The sequence below is a fragment of the Apostichopus japonicus genome, chromosome 8, assembly GCF_037975245.1.
Source record: "Apostichopus japonicus isolate 1M-3 chromosome 8, ASM3797524v1, whole genome shotgun sequence".
In the NCBI taxonomy this organism is placed as follows: domain Eukaryota; kingdom Metazoa; phylum Echinodermata; class Holothuroidea; order Aspidochirotida; family Stichopodidae; genus Apostichopus; species Apostichopus japonicus.
Window position 1 is genome coordinate 18,665,157 of NC_092568.1, and position 25,631 is coordinate 18,690,787.

Consider the following 25,631-nt stretch of genomic DNA (forward strand, 5'->3'; position numbering starts at 1 on the left):
TTTCTTCAACCAAGAGCAGTCTACTGTTTTCCCATCTAAATGACTTTCTAAATTGTAAAGATTCCAACTTTGAGTTAAAATATTGAATTGGAAGCCAGGGCCGACGTGTAAGTTGTAAGTCCTAAGCCCTTGTGGGTTTCTTCCACATTTTTGGTCGCTTAAGTACCGTAAAAATAACTGCTGATTATAATTATTATATATCAGTATATATAAACACTCACTAAGAAGATTTACTAGTACGAAAATTTATGTATGTCGACACAGGTTTTATCGAAATTCCGATTGGCAAAGTAATAACCGGCATATCTGTGATCGATGGACATCCATTCCACAATAAAATGTTGATAACTTGACAAAAAATAATGTTGGTGTAAATTACCGAGCTAATTCATGAAAAACATGTATTAGTTTTAATAAACAAGTATAGTACGTCATCTATTGGTTATATATAACATAATCAACATGCACAAAAAGTGAAGCAAAGGCATATATATGCAGCTTTCGTTGTTTATCTTTTTGACGGCACCTGGACGAACCAGCAGGAGTTTGATACCGACCTGTGCAATCTGTACCTGTAGTAGCTACTAGCCTACACGTCTACTACAGTCGATACGTTTATATTGCTATAATTCTCGTTCATGTGTGACATGATGTAATAGAAATTTGCTGATTGTTTGCTGATTGCAATAGTGCTACGTAACGCCTCAAGATCGCAATAATTCACTGGGTATGGCCTTACCATAACTGTGTATTAATAAAGGTTTAGCCTCTGAAGAAGATCCTGCTAGGATCGAAACGTCAGGCCAACTTACTTTTACACATTTTCTTACACAGGCTCTCTAGTGGATAAGCAGTTTGCTAACAGTTTTATTTTGATATTTATAATGGTGACATCATAGTTGCCATCGTTTCGATGAACTTACCGTAAAGAGTACAAAAGTGGAGCCGTACGTACAGAAAACCTCTGTGAGACAGGGCAATACTGTATTCAACATTTTCAGTTCACTGAGCCGCATCGTGATCATCCATGCAGGAGGCAACTCTCAACTTTTAACCCGGCCATACATAGTGATTAATATTGAATGTACAATCACACATTTGAGTAGTAAGAAGGAAATATCATTAAGCTAACAATGAGTACGAGCCTGCAGCTACAGTTCCGCATTCCACGGCCTATCTGCGCGTCAGTTGGTAAGGTATTGTCTTATTATGTAAAAAATTTACTGAAAATGTTGACTTATCGGGGCAAAGTTTTCTTATGTTGACGGCACTTTTAAGCTTGCATTCTCAGGTATAATAGGACACGAATAAACAGTTCTGCTCCGGGAAAGGGAAGTACTTCGGCAGCTCCTCGCAAAACCGTGACAGTGGTTAAAACCTGTTTCAGCACGGCAGAATTGAAAAAAAGGTAAATACTGCGTCGTCGTTGTCCAGCAATTTAGCCAGGTAATGTAAGAATAAGTTAGGTTACTATATGCATATATGGTTGTTTACAGTAACCTAGGCTTACATGTGGGCTTGGTTACGTACCGTAATTTATTTATCGTATTTGCACACCGTAGCTCAGTAGTTCTTTACTATCCATGTTATTCTCCTTCAAGTTCAAGTTGAACTTTAGTTTGGACACATACTGTATTGTTATACTATGTGTTATCCTAAGTTTGTCACTGTAGAAATCGTTTTAGAGCCTATACCCATTTCTCATAGATTGAAATGGATCCTCTTAGTGTGCAGGGAATTATGTTAGTGTTCACATTTTTCATTGCAGTTCTGAAGTCTCTGAATTGTGTCTCTTATCAGATTATTTCTGTGTGCAAAACTGCTATCCTAGTTCTATAGATCTCCTTGCTCCTTCCTGTATAGCAAACTGCCCATTGTGCATTTAATCGTTCATTGCAATACCGAATAAATTATTTCATGGTATACACCAGTCCATTAATTCATATTAATCAGTGAACAGATCTATTGCAACATTTGCCTAAGGTTGCAAGTTTAGCCAACCATTTTAAGCAGCTTCATATTTGTGTTTCCTGAGCATTTGAGGATTATTTTCAAAGTTGTAAATTGGATTTAAGCGGATGGTCAATTATATTGTGTTTGTTTACTCTATATACAATCAAATATTAGAGTGCGTCACTGCGCAACTTCATCTTGGTATCCTCTTTATAACAATTTATCTTTCTCTAAACATATTGATAAGATATGCTGTAGGACCAACAGAACCCTTGGCTTCCTGAATAGGAATTTGCGCTCTTGCCCACCAGAATTATGTGAATTGGCCTATATGTATATGCGTTGCTCTACTCTTGAATATGCAACTCAGATTTGGGACCCTTATAAGGTCTCAGACCAAGATCAAATAGAAAAGCTTCAAAAGGAGGCAGCACGTTTTGTTACTCGTGATATCCGTAGGCAATCCAGCGTCACTGAGATTTTGAAGACTTTGAAATGGGAAACCTTAAGAAAGAAGGAAAAGGGCCGGACTCATGCTTTTTATCAAGTTATTAATTGCCTAGTTACAGTCCCTAACGAGACTAATACCTTCTTGAAATCAGGGAGACGTGGCCGCTATATTTAAATTCCACATAATCATCGTGCTTTTCAGTATAGTTTCTATCGTAGGACTAAGACAGATTAAGAAGAGACATAGTCTTGAAGTGTTTAAAACTAGGTTGCCCACGCATTGTTACTAGCACTGCTGCGCTGCGTACCAACACCCTCGTTGTGACACAGTAAATATTAAGGGATGGTGTTCTCTTTTATTTAGAAATTGTAAATGGCCATTACAGGAGCTGGAATGGGTGCCATAATTACATACCTACCTCCTTTTTCTAGTTCATCCTGAAGTTCTTGATTTTTGGCTTTTTCTTGCAGTCCTACATCACATATTGTGTAATAATGAAGATCTTGGACAATACATAGCAGTCCACCAAAGTACATAGATACACAGTATCTTGTACAACTGCTATACTTCCATTGATGTGTTTATAGATTAAATGAAGGATTGTACAGAACAGTATGGCATAGCACTGTATTTACAGTTTGTAATTTTAGACTCAAAGTTTTTTAACTGATGTACATGGTTTATATATGTACTTAGTATATTCGTTATTAGCATTTCATGATTTTATGTAGTTCTTATATAATTACAACTTGTCAGTTTTAAGTTAAATAAAGACGCAAATGCTTTTTTTTTTTACATAATTTGCATATTTATATCTGTACTAGTATATTCAATATTAGCATTTCATGTATATATATACATATATACATATATATATATATATATATTTATATACATATTTTTATATATATATATAAATATATATATATATACATATATATATATATAAATATATAATTACATATATATATATATATATATATATATATATAATAATGATATAAAAAAAATAAAGAGATAAACTGTAGCTAAGGCCTACTGTACATCAATTTTATGATAGTACTTGGAAGATGTACTTAAATTACATCACAACATTTTACAATGTTCACTCTTTTAAAGAATAACTCCTCCTTCCTTGAGCAGATTGCTTTTTGGTGTGCATGGCCTAATTGAAATGAGAGATTAACCATTCAACATACAGTACTTTGTTCTTCAATCAATTAGGTGGATGTACATTACCTGGCTAGTTTCACAACCCCTTAAAATCACCTTCATAGATGTAGTTGAAAGTTCAATTGGAAACAAACAGTACCATATTGTTTGTACAATTGTCAAAAATGATAAATGGTGTAGGAATTGAACAAATATTTCCTCATGTATCTTGTGTTAGGGAATGGTAGTGTATAGTAGTAGAGAGCTTAAATAAAGTTCTGATTTAATCACTTATAAGTAACTAAGACGACAGTTTAACTTTAACTTTAATATCAGAAAGGATTCTTGCTCAATCACCTTCTGTCAAACTATTTGTAAACACTTGCAGGTAGGCCACTGTAGGTTTTATACTAAGTTTCATTTCCAAGTTTAATTATTTCTTATCACTGTATACAACTTTATTTTCTGCAGGAAAGTAGACTGTTACCTCAATTTGTGATTTCAGGGACTAGATTTAGTCAAGATGGAATTCGGAAGTAAGTTTGTCTATCTGCAAGGAGAAGACGACGATGCTGATGTGATAATGTTGGAAGAAGGATTGAAGAAAGCAAGCTTGGATGATCTGAAAAAGAATGATGAAGATGTAAGTGTAATTGCTGATGATCACGTGGGGATATTGATGATCTTTGATTATGAATTCTGTATTATTCATCTGTTTACAATAAAGATGCATCTGCTCTGTGTTCTAATTGTAAAGGGTACATGTTCTCCCTTCAATTTAGTACTCCGCCCCCTCACCAGAATTTGAGCCTCGGTTGTTAGCATGATGTAATGCTAACCTGCTAGCATTGCGCCACATCCTGTTTAGCATTGTGCAATGCTAACGATTCTTACTGTGCCATGAGCGAGCTGTAGCATTGCGAAATATCTTGTTAGCATGATGCAATGCTAACAACTTTTATCAAGTAAAACATTTAGTAAAATAAGTAAAAGGAGTGGATATTTTGAACGCAATAATCATTCAGACAGAATTTACTTGAAGACCTCTGATTGTCACGATTTGCGTTTGTGAGCAACGTTGTAAATACAATTTAATTTGTTTAGTTAGTATTGTAGAAAAAACCTATGCACTTATATTTTCTGGTTGTTTCGAGAAGCGGTGGAAATATATAATAATAGAAACTGCAGAAAACCCTGTCTATCTGTCGTCTCTTCTGGTGCTGTCTTTCCACATCATCCATCTGTCCTGAACAAACCTGAGACCCAGGCAACGTTCTATAATGCTTTTGACACAAATTGATTTAATTATAGATTTAATATTATATAAATGTAGTTACGTCAACTTGTAAATAATATCATGCATGCATACCCTGCAATGAGCATGGATACAATAATTATTGGTAGTTAAATATCAAATTTTCAAGTATCATATTGGGCTAGCAATATAGTTCAGGCAGTTTAGTAATGACTGCTGGGAGGCAGGATTTTGGTTAGTTGAGGGATGCAAGAGAGAGGGCGTTAACGTGTTCCCATGAAGAAACATCAGTATGAGAGTCACCCTATGTAGAAGGACCGGATGAGAAGGCTGGACCCCAAGGAAAGAGCAGGGTTTGAAACAAAGATTTGAACCTGTTAGCTGCTTCAGCTGTATGTGTACAATTGGGGGGGGGGGGGGGGCAGGAGGTGGGCATTGGGACCTCTCTAGTTCAACAGAAACCTTCCTTTGGTTGAATTGAATTATTTATTTTCACATTTGCAAAGTTACAAATGCAACAAAAAGAGCGAGCAAGTCATTATAATTTCGATAGCAAAAATAAATACCAGCATCGGCAAAACTTCACATCGAATATTTTATAAACGTGGAGTTACTGTAAATTGTCAATAAAGATACTCATCATTTTGGTTAAGCTACCTGAGGACAAAGAAATCAAAGAAAGGCACAAAGATAAACCAAACTCCCTGTTTCAACCCCACCCTCCCCCACCTGACCCCCTCAAATATAAAATGGGTCTAGCATATAAATTATGAAGTAACCACTTAAAGTTCTTTAGGCTAGTACAATACACATAAGGAGTGTCTGGCTGTTGAAAGTTTCTGTAATTGTTGTTTTTTGTTGGTAACACCAGTAACAGTTTGATCATATAGCCTATTTTGATCTTGATTCTCTTTCTTTTTCTCTGGATAGGGAGATGTTTGCATGCTGGACATTTTGGACACGGCAGGGCAAGAGGAGTTTTCTACCATTCGGGAGCAGGTAGGATTATGTGCAGTACAATGTAAAGCAATTTTACACACATTCTGTTAACAAATTGGGCACTCTCAATCTACCTTGCCTAGAGTGAACTGGTAGTAAACCTCTTTAGCACTGGATGCCCTTAGCAATCAGTCCTTGGGTCCGGCACCACCGTTCGATTACACTTTTCACTTCTGCCTCCCAGAGGCTAATATCGGGTCACGCCAGACACGGTAGAGCGAGAACGATGTGACTGTGAGGAGACAGGTAAGCCTACAGCGGATCGTATGTGCCCGAAACACAAGTCTTGGCATTAAAAGTTATTCTGCCTTTGTAATCAAATAAAATTAGCAACAACCAAAATAGTCATTCACCAAGATTTTTGGTTCATATTTCAGGAACCTCATACTTATATGCCAATTACTTTTGGAAATAGATATTTTATCGACAACAAAGACAGTCTGCCGATAAAAGATCTTTAACTTGTCTTTGACAGTATATGCGGTTAGGCCAAGCCTTTGTGATAGTTTACTCTATCGATGACAAGAATAGTTTTCAAGCAGCTCTAGACATTCACACTCTGGCCAAGAGGATTAAAGGAACCTCATTTTCAGCCGTAAGTTTTTCTCTTCTTTCCGATAAAAATACCGCTCTGTACGAGTAATGACATGTGCAGCAATGTGATTGGATGCAAGACATGTTTAGCTAAAGCTGTAGCATAGTGAGTGGACATGAGGTCTTTTATGAGTAATAGTCAAAATGGACACAAAATGGTGTCAGTGTGGCATTTCTTTATGAAAAAGTAAGTTATATCTTTGCCTGAGCACTTATGAATTAAAAACTTACATCTGATCGCCCTTCAAGTTTGTCATTTATGGTTAACTTAACAAACATATGGTATGCAGTGTATAGACATGTTTGATAAGTTATGTCCTGTGCGTTTATGGGGCGCATCGTTACATGATCATGGAATGGGGGAACTATCGAAACATTTAAGAAGAAATGAATTTCATGCTCAACATGTGTAGTTTGTGACATTAGATACACGTGCTGTATACGAATGGTTCAAACTGCCTTTTCCCCCACGCCTTAGACCTTTTTTGTTTTAATAATCAGATACTCTGCGGGAATAAGTCAGATCTTGAGAGTGAACGTCAAGTACCAGCTGCCGATGGCGAGAAGGAGGCGAAAGCCAGAGACATGGCTTTCATGGAAACATCAGCAAAGACTGGAGAGAAAGTCACACTTGCTTTTGAAGAGCTCATCAGAAGAACGATCCGTACTGGCATCGAGTACAGGGTTGGTTTCAAGACGTTACTTAAATGTAGAAGCGGATTAAACGGCAGTCATCGTTATGACTGAAATGTATCAAAACTCTTTGTCTTTTTACACAGTTACAGTACCATCTAGTGTACGACTCTGTATCGTGTAAACCATGCGGGGAATTGTTGAACACATCTTACAATGTCCCGGTATATATGTTAACTGTTGTTTCTATGATCGCTGTACCAGGGCATCATGAAGCAGAAGCGGCGTCCATACCCCTGGGGAGGGGATGGGGAAACCAGTACATGAACTTAAGTTTGAAACATGATGTTATCTCTCTTTTTGTGTGACTGTTTTCTCTGCATGCAGTCTGCATCGAATTTTTTTGCTCTTTACAGATTGCCATTTTGGGTTCTGGAGGTGTTGGTAAGTCCGCCATAGTGATTCGTCTCACCCAAGACACCTTCCTAAATGACTACGATCCAACCATCGAAGAATCCTTCCGTACGACCATAACTGTGAAGGGGATACCAAAGGATAAAATTCAGCTCTCCGAAGATCAGCCGCCAAGAGGTATTATCTGACTTTGCTTCAAAAATCCGATAAATTGTGTAATATTCATAGTCGTCAAGTGATTTTGGACACAGATAGCAAGTAACGTAATTTTGCAGGTAGGTAATATAAGGTATAGTGTGTCACAAGTTTGGGAAGTGCAATTAACCCTTTCCTATTTGTTTCTTATCGTTATTCCTTTAAAGCAGATACATGTATGTTGTAGAGGGTTATTGGCATTTACCTTGCGTTGGGATGGCTATCCAATTGTTAGGATACTTTTCCGATGCTTTTAATCAAAATTCACTGACCATAAAGGGGGATGGGTGGAATAGTGAGAGGGAAGCCAAGCATCCAATTGGTACTTATTAAATTTTCAGATTTCTCAATTGGGTGTTAGTATGAGAGGGAAACTAAAGTCAAAATTTTTAAAAGTTGATTTTTAAAACTGTCTCCTTCTAAAGTCCCTAGCAGGCGGCGATCCGCTAAAATTAAGTCACACAAAACAAGGAGAGCTGATGGCAATGTTATCCTTGTTTCTCTGGGAACTTTGGAGAATGACCCCAAGATAATGACGGGAGACGCTGTATCCTGTTGCAAGTGCCCCGCCATTTTATCTCACGTATCGACCATAACACCATCATCCTCTGGAGATACTTCCACACAAACATGGATGTGGTGAGTATTATTTATGTAAAGAAAAAATGGTATTCATGCTATATATAACCTCTTGAAGACCTATTTTGATCAACTTAGTCTTTGTGTTTTGCCTTCTATATTAATATTCCTGCGTGTGCTCCATTATTCAACATGTGCTATTCATCTATTTGTCTTTTCATATCCTCCAATGGTCTTTTCTCTTGATTTTGCCATAGTTTTTTCTTCTTTGGGTAGTGTTGTCACCTTGTATTGTCTGGCTGCTTTTATGTATGTTGTCTGACTGTGTGATAATAATATCAATGCCAGGGAGCAAGCACACAAACATTCTGAGGAAATGATGCAAGTCGTTGGGCACTGGTATTGTCTACTTACAAGAAGTGAGCACTATGACGTAAGGTAGCATACTCCATACATATCAATAGCCTGTTGACTTACACTAAGGTTTTCGTCAAAGTAATACGGTTCTAAATCCTTGTAGAAGTTTTCATCAGGTCAAATGCTGTAAACTAGTTGCTGTGTACCTCAAGTTTCCATACCATGACTATTTAGAGTTTTAGCAAAGAGCCCAAAGTTGTTTTCACTTGTAAAACAAGCATCTCTACTCACCAGTTATCAGGTTTTCCATGCCACTCTATGAAGAGTGAACTGTTAACTGTAAAATTTGTCTCAATTTGCACATCTCTCAGTCGCTTCTATTTTGTGCATTTTGCCATCTAAGCCACAAAAACAAAAACAAGTCCTGTTATAAAAAAAGAAAGGAGAAAGATGTTTCCCTGTTTCTATTTGGCACTTTTCCTGAATGAGGACATGTGGGCAGATTGATATGGTATGCTCAGTGTGGAGTGTGCAACCTTAAAGGAGTACATGTGTATTGCATTAATCTCCTTTGGTGGGGTTAGGAACCCTATTTTGTTTTTTGGTGAAGGTTCAAAAGTCATATCAGAGAGGAACAAAATTATAAAGAACATCTCAAGAAAGACCACAGTTTTGTTGGACCTTACGAGGTTCAGGTCTCCTCACATGACTGCTAGATTCATATATTGGTTTTGGTGGAGGTCAATCGACTGGATCAGGTCATTATGCTTGAATATCAGCGAGAAACATACAAATTTTGAAAACAGCTTTTCACTTTCTTCCACCTTACTCTAAATATGGTCCCATGAATTGAAATCATTTTTGTCAGAAGAACCTCCACCCACCCCCCCCTCCCTTTTCTCTATATATCTTTGAGTTAATCGACCTCCCATATTATAATGGATGTGAAAATATATTCTTACAAACAAAACATATTTCATGATTATTATTTTATTTTTTTCCAATTAAACCTTTGTTAAAATTTAATTCTGTTGTGCTGTATATGCGATTGCATGCCAACTACAAATATTGTAAAGATGCAGCTCTACATTGTACTGTGAGATGCCATGCGATCCCCAGTGCGATTCCATTTAGAGTATATCACAATTTTACTCAGTGATTTCTTTGGTGTGCTTTGCAAAACTTTATCAATATCAATAACGTCTTTCCACTAAACAAGAAGCTAGCTACAGAACAGACAAGAAAACTGATAAATAACATAGAAAAAGTTGTACTGTTGTTGAGAATGTTCTGCGTTCACCTGATAAGCAATTGATTCATATAACCGTCGCTGAATGCTTTAGGGCCTGCGGCGCTAGTCTGACCGAAAAACGAGAGAGTGAAAATATTAAATGTAAATTACTTTAAAATTATGGCAACTAAGCAACCTTAATGGTAATATAAAAATTTCTCAAAGGAAGGGTAGAGGAGTGGGGGGGGGGATACTTCTTGTCTGTAGACATCAACATCCGCTGCTGGATGGTCCCCGAGGGCATCAAGGCAAAAGTTGGGGGAACTTAGATAATCATCTCTAATCTTTCTCAATGAGCAGCATAAAATTGATAGCTTGTTCCATGGTTGTTTTGCTTTTCTTTTCTTTCTTTTTTATTTCTGCAGCGATTTCTGTGACACCAAAAATGAGGTAGACGTTTCTGATGAGGAAGTAAGTGTGTGATTGTGTGTCAATCAGTCTATAAAGAGGTTCACAAAATTTCTAATTTTGCTCTTTGAAAAATCACACATACACACGCACACATGTTTGTATTACATTCCAACCGAGAACCCCATTGTATTTTCCATTGTTCAAATCCACTAACCTTAACAATGCCACATACAATAGAATTCTTCCAAGGTGATTCTTTAGAAATCACAACCGCCCACATCACACAAATAAAACAGAATCACACCATGGAGTGACCTCAGGATATAAAACTCCTGTTCTAAGAGAGCTATCCAGCAAACCGTTTTACCTTGAAACAATCTAGTTTTCACATGTTTTGAAAAGTGACTATAAAATTTGTACAAATTATATCTCCACTGGAATATATAAATGGTGAGGTAATTGAAGCTCCTCAGATACAGTATGTGTTAAAAGTATTAGTTGCTGTGCTTGAGCTGGTGTACTTGACTAACTACTAGGTACCACAGATTTTTAATGTCAGTACGGTAGTGTGTGAAGACTTCTTGTGGTGCTTTGTTTAGACTAAAATCGTTTGGAAACTACATGTAGGCGATATGTTAGTGTTCCTTTTTACAACAAACGTGAACAAAATCCTGGGGACTATAAATGGGCGATATGTTAGTGTTCGTTCTAACAACAAACGTGAACAAAACCCTGGAGACTATAATTGGGCGATATGTTAGTGTTCCTTCTTACAACAAACGCAAAAATCCCTAGGGACTACATATGGGCGATATGTTAGTGTTCCTTCTAACAACAAACATAAACAAAACCCTGGAGTCTAAATGTGGGCGATATGTTAATGTTCCTTCATACAACATGCGTGAACAAAACCCTGGAGACTATGTGTGGGCGATATGTTAGTTTTCCTTCTTACAACAAATGTGAACAAAACCCTGAACTGTTATCAAAATCAGTCTAAGAACAGGTTCAATATTTTAGACAAAAATTTAAAATTTATGAGAATTAAGCAATGTCCAAGACGTTTTTACTGTCAGTGTCCAGACAGGCGTGGTGCATATGAACTGTGACTGCAAAAATGTCAGTTACTTTTTCATACTATAGCATGGCATATCTTATTAATAGCACACATATTTCCAATTTAAAATTGAAAACATGTATTTTCATTTTGTTGTTAATGTTGCAGATTCCAAAAGAATCTCAGGTCGACTTTTTGGTCGAAGCTTCCTCTGAACAAGAGACGGAGGTTACCCTGGAGACAGATAAACCTGTGTCACAGGCTGGCGTGGTGATTTACTGTATAGACGTCAGTTCATCAATGGGAATTAAGACCGCTCTGCCTAAGCTTCAAGGTATCACTAATGACACATCTTTGTAAATAGCAGAATGACAAAATGACATTTTCCAAACTTCATGATTGTACTTATAAATTGTTAATAATTATTAATATGATAAATAATTATGTTAGTTATTATTGTACCACAAAGATATCTGCAATATGTTTTACTTCAGGTAAGGTTCCACATATTCGAATGTAGCGTGTGTGTGTGTGTGTCACCACGTCCTCGCAAGAATTCTATTGTAAAGGGGTATTATTAAGGTTACGGTAAGTGGATTTGAACAATGGCAAAAAACAATGGGGTCCTCTGTCTGAATGTAAACACAGCTGTGTGGGTGGGTGTGTGTGATATTGTCAGGTATGTGTTGGAGCTGTGTAAACTAAATACCGCTAGCTCTTTCTCTCCAACTGCTGCAAAATAGGAATGGAAAAATGAAAAAAAAACATTACCCACATCATATATATTGAAGCCAATCGTAAGAGATGATGCTCGCTTCAAAGTTAGTCCACCATTTTCATCATCCCAGAAATGTCGTTGAAATGGCAGAGTAATGGAGCAATAATGTACTCATGCCTCCTCAAATAGCTCGTCTAAATCATTCATTCACATCAGATCGCTTTCACATTTCAGTGTCTCTTAACGATTTACATTGATTTATAATTTGGGTACGTTTTGCTTGTTAGTACTTAAGATAATGCAATCTCCACTAATTAAAACGATAAGACAATCCTTGTTGTTCTCAAGTCGGACCAATTGCTTGCACGTTATGTACAATTATGAACGGCAGTGTGATAACTCATACAGTAGTAGTACAAGCAATTGGAAATGTCGTGTACATGTTACAGCTGTGAAACCAAACTCAAGAGCTGATGCTTGTAATTTATAGTATTGTACATAGAATAGTCACTCTATCCAATACATTAAACAGCAAGATGTAGAAGCTGAACAGACCAAGCAGATTGTCTAGAGATATTTGTTGACTATGAAGGCAGAGATGCTGTATCTCTTGCAGCTTACAATAAACATGTAGCTAGTAGTAAGCCAAGAACCGTTGGAAAATGGTATCATACAAACGGTGTTAGTCCATGGCGTGCATTTCTGCAGTTTGATACTTAAAAAGGTCTGTGGTTTGAAGCTGTATGATTCTTTGGATTAAAAATCATGTGAGATAGAAACTGGATAAAAATTGGGATGAATTTGGATACAAAAAAAAATAATATGAGAATCAAGAATAATGTGTTCCAGCTAATGCTTGATATTATGTACTTAAGCTGGTGAATGCATTTGATAAAACCTTGCATCAAAAGGTAAAGGAGTGTGACCATGTAATGTCAAGGAAACATTAGCTCCCATTTGGTTAGAGTTTCAAAATAATGTATCCTAGCTTCCTGGTTTTACAATTGTTTGTTATTAAAATGCTTTATCATTTTTCATCAGCTGAGTGGTTTGCCCTTCGAAGAGGAACCGTTGCGTCAGTGTCGAGACTGGATTGCATCAAGCAGGCAGTACAGAGGTATGGTTAATTTATGATCCCAGCAGACCCAAGCCTATCTTTTTTAATTATTATGATCAGTGAAACAAAAATATATGTTTGACTTTTTTCTTTTTCTTTTTTTGTATATAATACATCTTCTCGGTCAAAAGCTAAATCCCTATTTCAGCTACTTGTAATAGGAATTTTAATTTTTTCATGATAACAGGATTTATGGCCAGTTGCCAGGCTTTTTGGTCTCAGGTAAGAAGACGCATTCAAATTGCCTTGTTCATAAGACGGGGACATGGGGGTGTGTGATAGCATTATTTTCTAAAAAGTTGTTCACATTTTGAGAATGGAAAGAGCAAAATCAGGACAATGAAATTTTCAATATATCTTCAATATATGTCCGACTTATTTCATACCTGGTATGGTGAAGTGAGTATATGTTCTGTGTAACAACAACTTTGACCTCATTAATATTCATGAGGTGGTGAGGCTTAAAGGGAAATAGTCAAAAACATCTTGTAAAACCGATATCTCATCAATCAAAGTAGGAACAATGTCATACTTGGTAGATAGATGCCCCATGAGTGAAATTAGTAGAGGTTCACAGGTGTTTAAGTCTGAAAACCTTTGAACATGATAACTCCAAAATTATGCTACAATAAATCTGTCAATTTTCCAATGGTATGATTTTCTTTTTGTGCAAAATTGTTTGATCAAATTCAGTTCAGTTAAGTTGTTTTGTGTAGGTGCTCTGCAAGTCTTTAACAGAAAATACAGTCATCCAGGAAAGGTCAAGGAAAGTTGATATGTAGTATTGCTTTATAGCAAACTCAAGTGGCCTTTATCCAGTTTCACCCTCTGAGCATCAAGGGGTCAACAGGTTATCTCAAAAGTGGCAAAATGGGCTCAAGGGGTCAAAAGGTTATCTCAATTGGTCTCAGATGTGCAATTTGTTTTGTGATTTATACCCCATGACCTGTGGACTATCAAAATATCTATAAAATTTCTTTACTGTAAAATCCCTACCATTGAATTGTCAACACCATAAGTGATTCCTGATACCTTCCTTTATACTTTGCCACATTAGGCAACAGATGATGTATATTAACATGTATTGCCTACCACACTATTAATATGTTTAGACAAAGTAACCACAAAACGTTTTCGTTTTCTGGGTTTTATATTTCCTTCAGGCAAATTGATTTCCATGAGATTGAGTCACCAGAGAAGAAGGCAGGACTTGTGTCCTTTGGGTCGGTTATTAAGTTTATGTGCGATAAAGATACCAAGGTTGAGTTTACAAGTGCTGCCAGTTACCTGGATAGGTTACTGACACTTGGAAAAAGTCTAGCCGTAACTGAGACCATGAAACCACTGAGCGAAAACGCCGAGTAAGTTTAACGTGTTTATCAATCTATAATGATGTGAATGATAATTAAGATCACAAGCTCTTCCTCAAAGAGCCTAACTATGCAAATTTGGAGATTGTGACAATAAATGTTTGAAATATGATAAGTAACTTAATAATTTCCCATGATTCCGACTACTGGGTGTGTACAGTATATTCCTGTAGTGCTGTGTCATGTCGACTGATGAACAAACATACTCTCCTGTATATTTGTAGAAAATAAACTAGAATGGGCTTTGCTCCTTAGATTCTCACCATGTTCATATAAACTAATTTGTCAAGACTTATATTTTGTCGAGTGTGTAGGTGGCACTTGCATACATCTACGTCTGTCTTTCATGACTTACTGTAGAAGGGTTTTTTCTTGATATTTTTTTAAAACTTTATTTATACTACACAAAACTGAAGTTACAGAAAAGGTAGAGCCCAATTTTGTTGGTTCTTTAAATGTTTGCCTGTTGTACATTGCAAACAAGTTTATTCTGTCTACATTAGTATGCAATGTAATGTTAAAAAACAAGCTCTCTGGAAGGAGCTTTAATTTCATTAAATCAATGTAGCCAAAAAGAATTGGGCATGAAAGAGCTTTTCACAAAATAGGTTGTAGCAGACTATTAAGGAGCCAACCAGATCTTCTTGATTTATTTGTCAACCATGTAGGATGAAAATCCCAGTGCTGATTCAATATCAATAATTGAACGGTATCATGTGTATTATTTCATTGTTTAAAACAGTTGGTATTTCTGATGCTGATGTTTGGCTGCATCTCTTGGTAACAGAGCACTTGTGTGATGTGAAACTGATTGGTTATTATGAAGAAAACAAAGTGACAAATGAAGAAGATGTTTCAATACATTGGTTATATGAAGGCCAACTGTATTTAGAAGAAGACAGATTCTTTCTGTATAGTGGAAAAAGCTGTGCATCCAAGTTACAGGATGTGCTTTTGTTAAGAAACTCTGTCGTCCTCCCCCCCCCCCACCCTCACCTCCAACCAGTTGATTACATTAGCAAACAGCATACTAGAGTAATGTATACTGCTTTCCTTGTTTGTAGTTGAGAACATAAGCAGTGATAATGTAACCATTTAGTTAGTAATACAGTCTGATATAATTACAAGACTTTTTTGTTATATAATAGCCTTTTGTGAAACTACAGACCTTTGACATTTAGCAAGTATATAAACTCAGAAACCATTATAACGTAACTGTGACAAAACATACGTGATAAATTCAGCACCTAACTATATATTCTTTCCTCAGAGCTCTGCGAGGACAGATCTCTAACCTACGTCTTGCTGGCTCGACAGCACTGGGGCCTGCCTTGGCCATGTGTGTGGGTTTCTTGAGCAAGACTCCAGGCTCGGAGATAGTATTGTGTACAGATGGAGAGCCTAACCAAGGAATTGGAAGCTTGCCAGGAGATCCTGGATTTTATGATAAGGTCAGAATCTGCCGTCATATATTTATTTCCAGACAGTGGTCAGTTTGTTGAATTTTCCATTGTCCATATGTACATAGCTTGAGAAGGGTGTACTTTGTTTGAAGTCCTTTCACCGTCACCTTCTGAATGGTAGCAATTGAAAAATGGGGTGCGATGGCTTGCTTTACACAGTATCCGATCTATTACAGCTTCTCACGTGCACCCGCCTACCAAAACAATGTTTAATTAGTCAGTTGCGCCATGCACAGCTTAGGGCATGACAACTCCGTAAGTAGAGGGCAGGCTTTGTATTCCTGAGGCCACTGTTTTTTGTTTTTGTTTTCTTCTGTCTAGCCGATATTTTCTGTGCTCTTTCAAAATTTCCAAAAACTAGAAAGAAGGAAACACAAATGCCTTGCTGATATCCAGACATATTGATATCCTAACTTGCACTCACTCGCCACCCTGATAAGAGATACTATTTCAGTGTTTTACCTCCAATCATATTCGTGTACCAAAGATCTTGGCGGGAAAAAACCCGGTATGTGTAGAATGTCAACCATCTATCTAAGTTATCGTGTCTCATGGTGTCCGTCTTGACAGATTGGAGAGATTGCTCAGGAGCAACAAACCACGATATCCGTGATCGGTATACAGACTTGTAAAGAGTACGAGCTTGAGACTGTCAGTAAGGCTGCTGCCATCACTGGTGGGACTATTAACCTTCTCAGTCCTCACGAACTCAGCCACAAGATGAGGGAACTCATGCAGGACGTAATTATCGCCACCGGTGTCGAGGTCACAGCGATACTTCACCCTTACCTCTGCTTTGTCAGTGAAAAGGTAAAATCCTGCCCCACCCCCACCGTCTACTATTCATCAAATATTTTTATTTTTATTGGGGGTGGGGAGAACTTTTGCAGGTTTTAACAATGTAGGATATTCTTCTTCTAGGAACTCTCTACAATTTTGGGAATTGTAGCGATTTGTTTTCAATAACTACAAAGATGGAAACATGCAGTGTGTCATAATACGTCAGCCAATTATTGTCCGGTTACATACGCCCAGTGCCCAAATGATTGCCCAGTGCATGTAATATTAAAAACTAACTCATACATACAGCAAAGTTTTTCTCAAGTTATATTGCACTGAGAAAATTTTGGACGCCCATATTGTTTGCCCCTGTTAAGTTTTGACTCTTACAGCCGGCATGGAAGGAAACTTAGGCTGAAATATGAGTTACTGAAAACCCAACTTAATATGGTTCAATCAACGTTTATTTCCTTAGTAATGTCTTTTTGGTTACTTGCCATAGGCAGGAAAATAACCTATGTAGTCAAGTTGGCATGTGTGTGTGTGCGTGTGTGTGTGTGTTACACCCTAGCTTGTAAACACCGTATCTCAAGAAAGACAGCATCTGCAGTTCTCATGCGGCATATTTTGCATGCGGCTTCCCTACCATGAGTGCAAGAATCCTTTTGTTTTGGGCGGAGGTCAAAGGTCATTTGGTGTCAGCAAATGGGAAAATGTAAAAATCATATATGCCTGGTAGGATGCCTTTAATTTTATAGTTCTATCCGGGAGTTTATGCTCTACTAAACTAAACTACTTATGATGGATGAGTTTAGCACTGTCATAATATTGCTTGTATCGGCTTGTCACCTCTTGACCTTAAAAAAGGTTAATTGCCATCTCTGTCTTCCCCACTTGTATTTTTTGTGTTTCCCGTGTTGCATTTTCGTTATTCTTCCAGAAATACTGCTTGTCCTGTCTGGTGACAAAATTCAATATGTTACAATGTAGCTCCTTTCTTTCTTTTCTTCAAGATATCAGTTGGAAAGAAAAGTAACGTTGAACTTCTTTCCTTAATTAAAGGGTGTTTATAGAGATGAGCATCAGTGCAACAACATTTGTGGACATTTAGTGCAATTGCCCATACTAAATAGTTTGAATCGGTAACTTTCTTACAAACCTGAAAACATTTTGCTACTAACACATCAAGTCCTCTGCTGGTGGTGATATCAACAAATTCAATATTTCATGGTGTAGATATTGTAGACATTACAAAGCACCTTACTTTGCATCTTATAGGAACCTGGGTTTCCTCCATTCACAGGAAGCTGCAGGGGTGGGGGTTGGGGGCTTCACATGCTGAACTAATACTTGATAAGACCAACCGAAAAAAGTGTGATTGCAATCAGCTAGCTTTTACGGTACGGCAGAAAAGCATTCATAGATTAATGATTGCCCTGTAGCAGTAAAGCCAAGGTTAGCTTGCAAACTACTCTTGTGCTGCATATGTCTTGTATTTAAGGTAGGTAACTGCTGGGAGGATTTTCCTGCTGGTTTTCTTTTCAGTTCTTCTCATGGGGACCTATATGCTTAGAGAATATGATTGGGGTTAATTTTTACAGTGTTTTTTTTTTTAATTTGGTCACTCTGACATTTGCAACCAACACCGCGGACAAGCTAAGCTCTGTCCAACATGGCATGCCGTAGGATAGTGTTTTCTTACTGTCCTTTGGAGTCAGGCTAATAGTGAAATCTACTTCTAAGTTTATCTGGAGGATATTTTCAGGTTCAACAACTAATTGGGGTTTGCTATTGCAACTTGTAACATATCATAACTTGAATTACAGATCAAATTTGTCAGACATTCTGCCAAATCTGAGAGAAAAGAGTACAGTTCAGACCAGCTAGGTGGCCATGCAGTGACTGTTAGGAAGCTTATTGCTTTCATATTGGAATGGAACTGACAGTACACCTAATATTTTATGAATCTTTCTTTGTAAATAATTGTTTGTTGATGTACACAGATTGAGTTCAACAAGAAGAGTATAGCTTCTTGCAGTTTGGGGAATGTACACAAATCCACAGAACTGACCTTCAGATTCCAGAAGAAAGAAGAGTTCCAAAATGCTGAAGTTTCTGCTTTGCCTTTCCAGGTGAGCCAAGATTTACTTCTTTAAAAGTATCTGATGGGTCGTATGAGCTTTTAATTATTTTCAAAACAAACTTGTAGAGAATGTTATAGTTTTGTAGAACAGTGGGGAAGGGGTGGGTTGATGTAAATTGCTAATTATATGACATGTTGGAAAGTTTGATCACTGCTATAGCGGACAAAGGAATCTGAATAATCATCTGAAACAGGAGATCATATTATTGTTGCTTGGAGAGGTGACAAGATATGGAAATAGAGTTAAATATTATTTACTTTCACGAGGCTATAGCTGCCTTTCTGAAGTGGTATTGGAAGTCACAAAATGCAACCATTTTGAAATGAAAAGATGAAAACATCATGAAACTGTAGGACATTGCTAAGATGGTTATCTTGTCTCCTATTCATCAAACTAAAAGATGGTTGTTGTTACAAATGAATTTTAATTGTGAAGCAAAATGAATTGAATTAATATTCAATACCTGCTATATAGAACAAGGTACTTCTATCCTGAAAGTGATTGGTCGTTTATATCAATGAGAACTGTGAAAATTATGACCAATCTTGGAAATTCTCATAAAGCAGTAATATGAATAAAATCAAAATGCAATTGAGTATGCTTTGAGAGTGCCAAAATATAAAAACCCACTGCGTCGTTGCCTTCGCTTTTTAGATTCAAGTTCGTTACACCACCAAAGACGGGAGAAGATTTCTTCGGATTTTGACAGAGAAACGTGAGACGACATCAGACAGAAATCAAATGGAAACGGTTAGATATATCCTTTTTGCTTCTTTCTTGGTTTAATAATGTCTAGAAAATTGTTGCTGAAACAGAAATATCACCGAAGGCTTGTATTGAACTTTGAGATGGAAATCTCCAGTCCTAATTTCTGCTCTGGGTTTTCAGATAAGTCTAGGGTGGTGGTTATTCTAGATATCACTCTTAATCTCTTACTTCAGTACCATAACATATTCATTATAATCGATATCATTTGAATAGACTTTGTCACAATCTCTGCTTCTTGCCAAAGAAAAATGAAAGTTGCTCAAGAGTGTAATCTGTAACACGTTAGTTTTAGTCAATCTAAAACACCAGGAATGATGAAGCACGAAAGAATCGCATAAGTGAAGAAAGAAATTGCTCTACATTTGTGGGACACAAAGTTTCTATACTTGAACGAGCGGTTGAAACAGTAACCACTTGTTAATTAGGAGCGACTAAGCAGTCGTTACACATGTACGAATCTCATAGTTTGGATGAAAGAGTAATACTAGGTAATTATGTGTGAATATTACGGAGCTTGAATCAGCATGACTAAGAAGTTGATATAACTCACTGCAAAGCTGCAACCTGTAAGCATCGATTGGAAAATGAAAAGCTACTCTTCCTTTGTTATTCGGTTTTGGCCTCCTCGGTATGTCTATGCTGTGAAATAAAAAATAAAAAAATAAATAAAAAAAGGTATGCATTCCTATGCACAAATATAGATATTCTATGGGCGTTGCATGTGCACCTGGATATTCTATGGGGCGTTGATTCTGCACCTGGATATCTATGGGGTGTTGACTGTGCACCTGGATATTCTATGGGGTGTTGACTGTGCATCTGGATATTCTATGGGGCGTTGCCTGTGCACCTGGATATCTATGGGGCGTTGACTGTGCACCTGGATATTCTATGGAGCGTTGACTGTGCACTAGGGTATATATGGGGCGTTGCCTGTGCACCTGGATATTCTATTGGGCTTTGATTGTGCACCTGGATATCTATGGGGTGTTGACTGTGCACTTGGATATTCTATGGGGCGTTGCCTGTGCACCTGGATATTCTATGGGGCGTTGACTGTGCACCTGGATATTCTATGGGGCGTTGCCTGTGCACCTGGATATTCTATGGGGCGTTGACTGTGCACCTGGATATTCTATGGGCGTTGCCTGTGCACCTGGATATTCTATGGGGCGTTGCCTGTTCACCTGGATATTCTATGGGGCGTTGACTGTGCACCAGGATATTCTATGAGGCAGTACCCTATGAGGCATTACAGGCACTAAAGACGTGTATCCGTGAATTGAACAACATAGTCAAAGATGCTGAGATGGGAATGGTGCGATATTTGATTTGTGACATTTGTTGATACATATATGTCATCAATTATAGAACCCTAAGTGTCTTTACCTATTGCTGAAAATAAGGGGGAAATCATATCATTATGACAATGATAAAATAAAAGGTGAGAATGTTAGTGCTTCATAGCTTTAAATTCTCTCTAACAGAACTTGAATATTCCGGTAGTGGGTGCCATGGCGATGAAGGAATCTGCTGCAAAGGCTAAAGCCGGAAATGTCCTGGGAGCAAGGTTGCATCTGTAAGTACTTTCTATTTGCAAACTGCTCTAGGCTAGATTTAGGTATTCTGTAGCCCTCCAGGGTTTATTTACTTATATGGTTGAGTAATATGACTAATATTCTTTGCTTTCACTAACTAATAAAACTGTTTTCGCCATTATGAAACATTAATGCCCTGTAAACATCATGTGATCCTCATCTAGCATGGCAGAAAATTCCCCCCTTTTTTATTGCCATTTTCCCGCTGACCTTGACCCCTGACCTTGTACCTCAGAAATCGATCTATAATTTGTCAAAGCTACAATTTTCGAAACTTTTGTTAAGTTCTCATCTGCTTGTGTACTTTAATACATAATGGATCTCCATTATCTCTCTCTGTTCTATTTTTCAATACTGCAGTTTGCTTTCCTGTGGTTTATAGTTGCTACAGCAGTGCAAACTTGCAGTCGTTGCCAACTCCTCCGATCAACGATGGTAACATTTGCCGTAAAATCCTGCATTACCGGTCTGCAAAAGCTGCCGTGCTCTTTAATTTATCCATGTAGTCTTAGGTGTCTTCATAATACTCTAGATTATGAAACTATCCGAGTCTAGTTTACAGACGTCCTTGAGAATACAATTGTGGCAGAACGAAACTGATATGATACCAGTAGACTGTTAGTTTTTCAAAATATAATTCCCACAAAGCTAAAGCTGAGTATTGAAGTAAAGAGCATTTTAGGGGCAACTTGTGGATATATAAAGGATTCGTACAACTCAATCACAATAACATTGCCTTGATGTCCTTTCACACTTTCAAAATTGCCTGGCTGACTTTTTGAGAGCTGTGTTTGTGTCCCTACCCCTACCACATTTTGTAATGCCCTTAAGACTCATTGGTTCCAGAGAATGACAACAACCATGCCCCTTGTTGGAGATGCCCTGGTATTTATCTCCTTCAGTGTTGGAACTCCAGGGTCATCAGCGCCAGAAACCAAAAAGGAACTGCTGGTTCATAAAAATCTAGATTGTACGGTTTTACGAACAATCTCGTCATTTGTCCCTGAATTCTGTCAATTCTCCACAATGTCACGTTTTTCTCACTTTAAAAGAAAGGCTATCTTCAAAGTTTTCAAATATGTCCCTTGTCAACTGATCACCAGCAGTGATGCTTTAATAATTGGCTCTAAAAGAGGGGCTAGCAGCATATTATATTTCCTTTACCTGAAATTACTTAAATCATACACAGGATTTCAAATTTCATCTTCTTTCAAATCTTTGACAGGAAAAGTCACCATCTCATGAGTGTTGCCAGTGCAACACGAGATTACGACAAGGGAAATGAATTTTTGTCCTTCGAAAGAAACGCATTGGAGTTGGAAGGGGAATTAGTGGTAAGTAATAATACCAGTCACCTTTCAAAAACACATTTCTCCGGATATGGCCACATATATGTTTGTGAAAATGTTCGAGATAATTGAAGAGTTTTCTCAATTGTCATCCAGTACTGTTTGTTTGTACTTATTCTATAGGAAAGCCTCATAAGTAATAACAATAAATGGCTTCAGCACCAATTCTAAATATGCAAATTAGCCAAACGGGTCCAATCAAGCTAGGTACCACAAAGTGTGGCAGGTCAAAGCCTCTTGCACATGTCACTGATGTGAGCGAGTTTGAAAAGAGTCTCTGTTCAGGAAATAGTGACTGAGTAGATTTTTTCCTGTAAAAATCAACAAAAGACCTCCTTGGACATTTCTTGCAGTAAACTTGAATACAGATACATCAAAAGGCATTTATTCCTAAATAATCTTATGGATTCAAATTATTTTGCAAATTTCTTTGTAATAATTTTTTTGTGCCTAACTCTTGTTTGTTTTCATCTTTATAAAGGTACCTTTAGCTGCAGCACCAAGTTTAAGAGCGGCCAATCTGCACAAGGTAGGCCAAGAACGGAGGGCAGCGAGGATGAAAGGTAAAGAAGGAATGAGGACGCGTGTGCTCGCGAAATGTAAATCGACATCGTCACAACATCAAGAGAAATTCTACAAATATTAAGGGAATTAAAAAAAAACTCACAATATGGATGGCAAGGCCTTGATTTCTTTTCATTTTCATTATGGTGATGGTTTATTGAAATAAACTTGTACAAGCGTTGCCAAGATGAAAGAAGACCCTCTTAATGGGAGGCATGATGAAAGGAAGAATATTACAAATTATATATATATGTATATATGTATATATATATATATATATATATGTATATATATATATATATACATATATATATATATATATATATATATACTCAGTAATATCCCCAATATTGGCTGTTTTACTGCCAATTACTCACTTATTGTACATTCTGTTTCGCTCGATATCCAGCATTCTCTAAATGCAGCATAGTTTTTTAACTGTCATTTTTGTTATTCCTTTATAGACAGCTGCCATGTGTCCGACTTTTTTCTTCAAAATAATATAAAAACTGATAACAACAAGGAAACTCAATTTCTGCCCCTCGCCCTCCCCAAAAAAAATGGAAAAGAAAGAAAGAAAAGTTAGCCCAGCAGTCTTTCTCAACTGAATCTTTGATAAAGTTACCTCTCATTTTAATAGTGCCATGTAATTATGAGTATTTATCAGGTTGTTTTGTTTGGTATGTACCATTAATGTGCTTTCCTGGAGAGGGGGTGTATTTAGCATTCTCATCTAATATTTTCCTTCTTTACATATTCCATTGTGTATCATTGTTTTACACTTTCCATTGTATTCCAAGCTCCATTGATTATCATTGTAGAATCGTTATTCTCAACACGTTTATTTTTTTCTGCTTATTTTTTTCTGCTTTGTTTATGTTTTATATTATCTTTTTGCCTGAAATATGTAATCAGATATTCCTTAAGATTGGAACAAAGTTCTTTCATAATATGAACTCATCTATTTGCAATTGTCTGTTTGATTTCTACAGAATATATTGTTAACTAATTCATGCTTAGCCACATATTTTAATTTTAATATTTTGAAATATCTTCATTTCATATGTCTTTAGTAAAATAAAATGTCTAAGTGTATATCACTTACTTACTTGTTTTACTTTTATCATATACAAAAACCAAAGTAGCTTAGTTTAACCTGAGCCTTGACTTGTCTCTGTAGTTAGTTATACAATTTACTCTTAAATTTAAATTATTCTTAATCCATATGTATGTATGTATGTATATGTGATCTTCCCGCAAGCAGGAACTCGCGAAAGAAGCCATGGAGGCTTGTAGACTCGCAAGCTGACCGAAGCCAATCTCTCGGCACACATCCATTTAACGTCCATGTCAGGAAGTTGTTATTGAACAACACCCTTGCCAGGCGACACACATTGCTGTCGGCGGGGAATCGAACCGGGGATCTCATGACTGGGAGACGCCGGCGTTAACCACTAGGCTATACACTCCGCCTTGCCTATTCCTCCGAACCTCCAAAATTCCGAGATACACCGCATTATTTCGGGGTTAGGCCCTTCTCCCAGGGTTATGCCCCTTCCCCTGGGATATACCGCTCCCCATGGGGCTATACCTCTTCCCGACTTTCCAAAGTCTCCCTCGACAGGCCTGTGGTAATGCCAAAGCAGCAACAGGTGATTACACGCATCAGTACATTTATTTGACCTTATTTGACCTTTGACCTTAATCTTGTTTGGTTTGAGTATTGTATCAGCGATGCACTTTATAATTTAGTCACATGAATATTGAATATATTCTTTAATTAACACTGACCATGAAACATTTCTTCACGCCCAATCATCTATATCTTACCGAGACATGTGATATCATGTCGTACCACGGAGTTGTACATAACAGCTACATTCATGCAAATTCCACATAATCGTCAAAACTAATTTGGATTCCAAACTAGTCTTGTAGAAACAATCACTAGGTGAAAAACAAGCTTTAACATGATATCCGACATGCTCAAATCTTGTATCACAATTTAAAGATCCTAACTAATTTTCAGTCCACCAGGATCGAGGTGTCCTGCTTTTAATATTAAGCCGTGTTTGTCAGATTAACGTTCAAATATGCTTAAGTAAACAATCCTTACTTCAATTGAACTACTGTACTACCCCCTTGTGTTCACCAACCGTGAAAGATTTCGTAAGGATAAATTAAGTGGGGAACCCCAAACGTATCCCATTTTTCACCTCTTTTTGTTTTTGTTTTTTTCGTTTTACTCAGGGCAAGATGTGACTCATAGCCTAAGTATTTGTGTCTATTGTTAAGATTAATATTTCAAAATGAGTTAATGGGTGGGTGTATACTGATATATATATATATATATATATATATATATATATATTTATATATATATATATATACATATACATATATATATACACCTATATATATATATACACCTATATATATATATACACCTATATATATATATACACACCTATATATATAT

The 25,631-nt window shown here is 37.1% G+C and overlaps 1 protein-coding gene across 4 annotated transcripts; it reads left to right on the plus strand.

Annotated features, from left to right (window-relative positions):
- Positions 1-1,044: 1,044 nt before the first annotated feature.
- LOC139970870 (circularly permutated Ras protein 1-like) lies at positions 1,045-24,247 on the plus strand. 4 transcript variants are annotated; one of them, XM_071976928.1, is made up of 18 exons: positions 1,045-1,191; positions 4,028-4,199; positions 5,742-5,810; positions 6,286-6,405; positions 6,906-7,088; positions 7,454-7,628; positions 8,072-8,285; positions 10,239-10,284; positions 11,450-11,615; positions 13,041-13,116; positions 14,280-14,477; positions 15,757-15,937; positions 16,520-16,759; positions 18,733-18,861; positions 19,528-19,623; positions 21,129-21,220; positions 22,465-22,573; positions 23,070-24,247. In XM_071976928.1, exons 2-18 carry the CDS (start codon positions 4,080-4,082, stop codon positions 23,232-23,234), a joined length of 2,379 nt encoding a protein of 792 aa, XP_071833029.1. In that variant the 5' UTR covers positions 1,045-1,191; positions 4,028-4,079; the 3' UTR covers positions 23,235-24,247. The 4 variants fall into 4 exon arrangements, with proteins under 4 accessions (XP_071833029.1, XP_071833030.1, XP_071833027.1 ...); XM_071976926.1 differs by lacking the exon at positions 1,045-1,191 and adding an exon at positions 1,203-1,446; XM_071976927.1 differs by lacking the exon at positions 1,045-1,191 and adding an exon at positions 1,203-1,408.
- Positions 24,248-25,631: the final 1,384 nt, after the last annotated feature.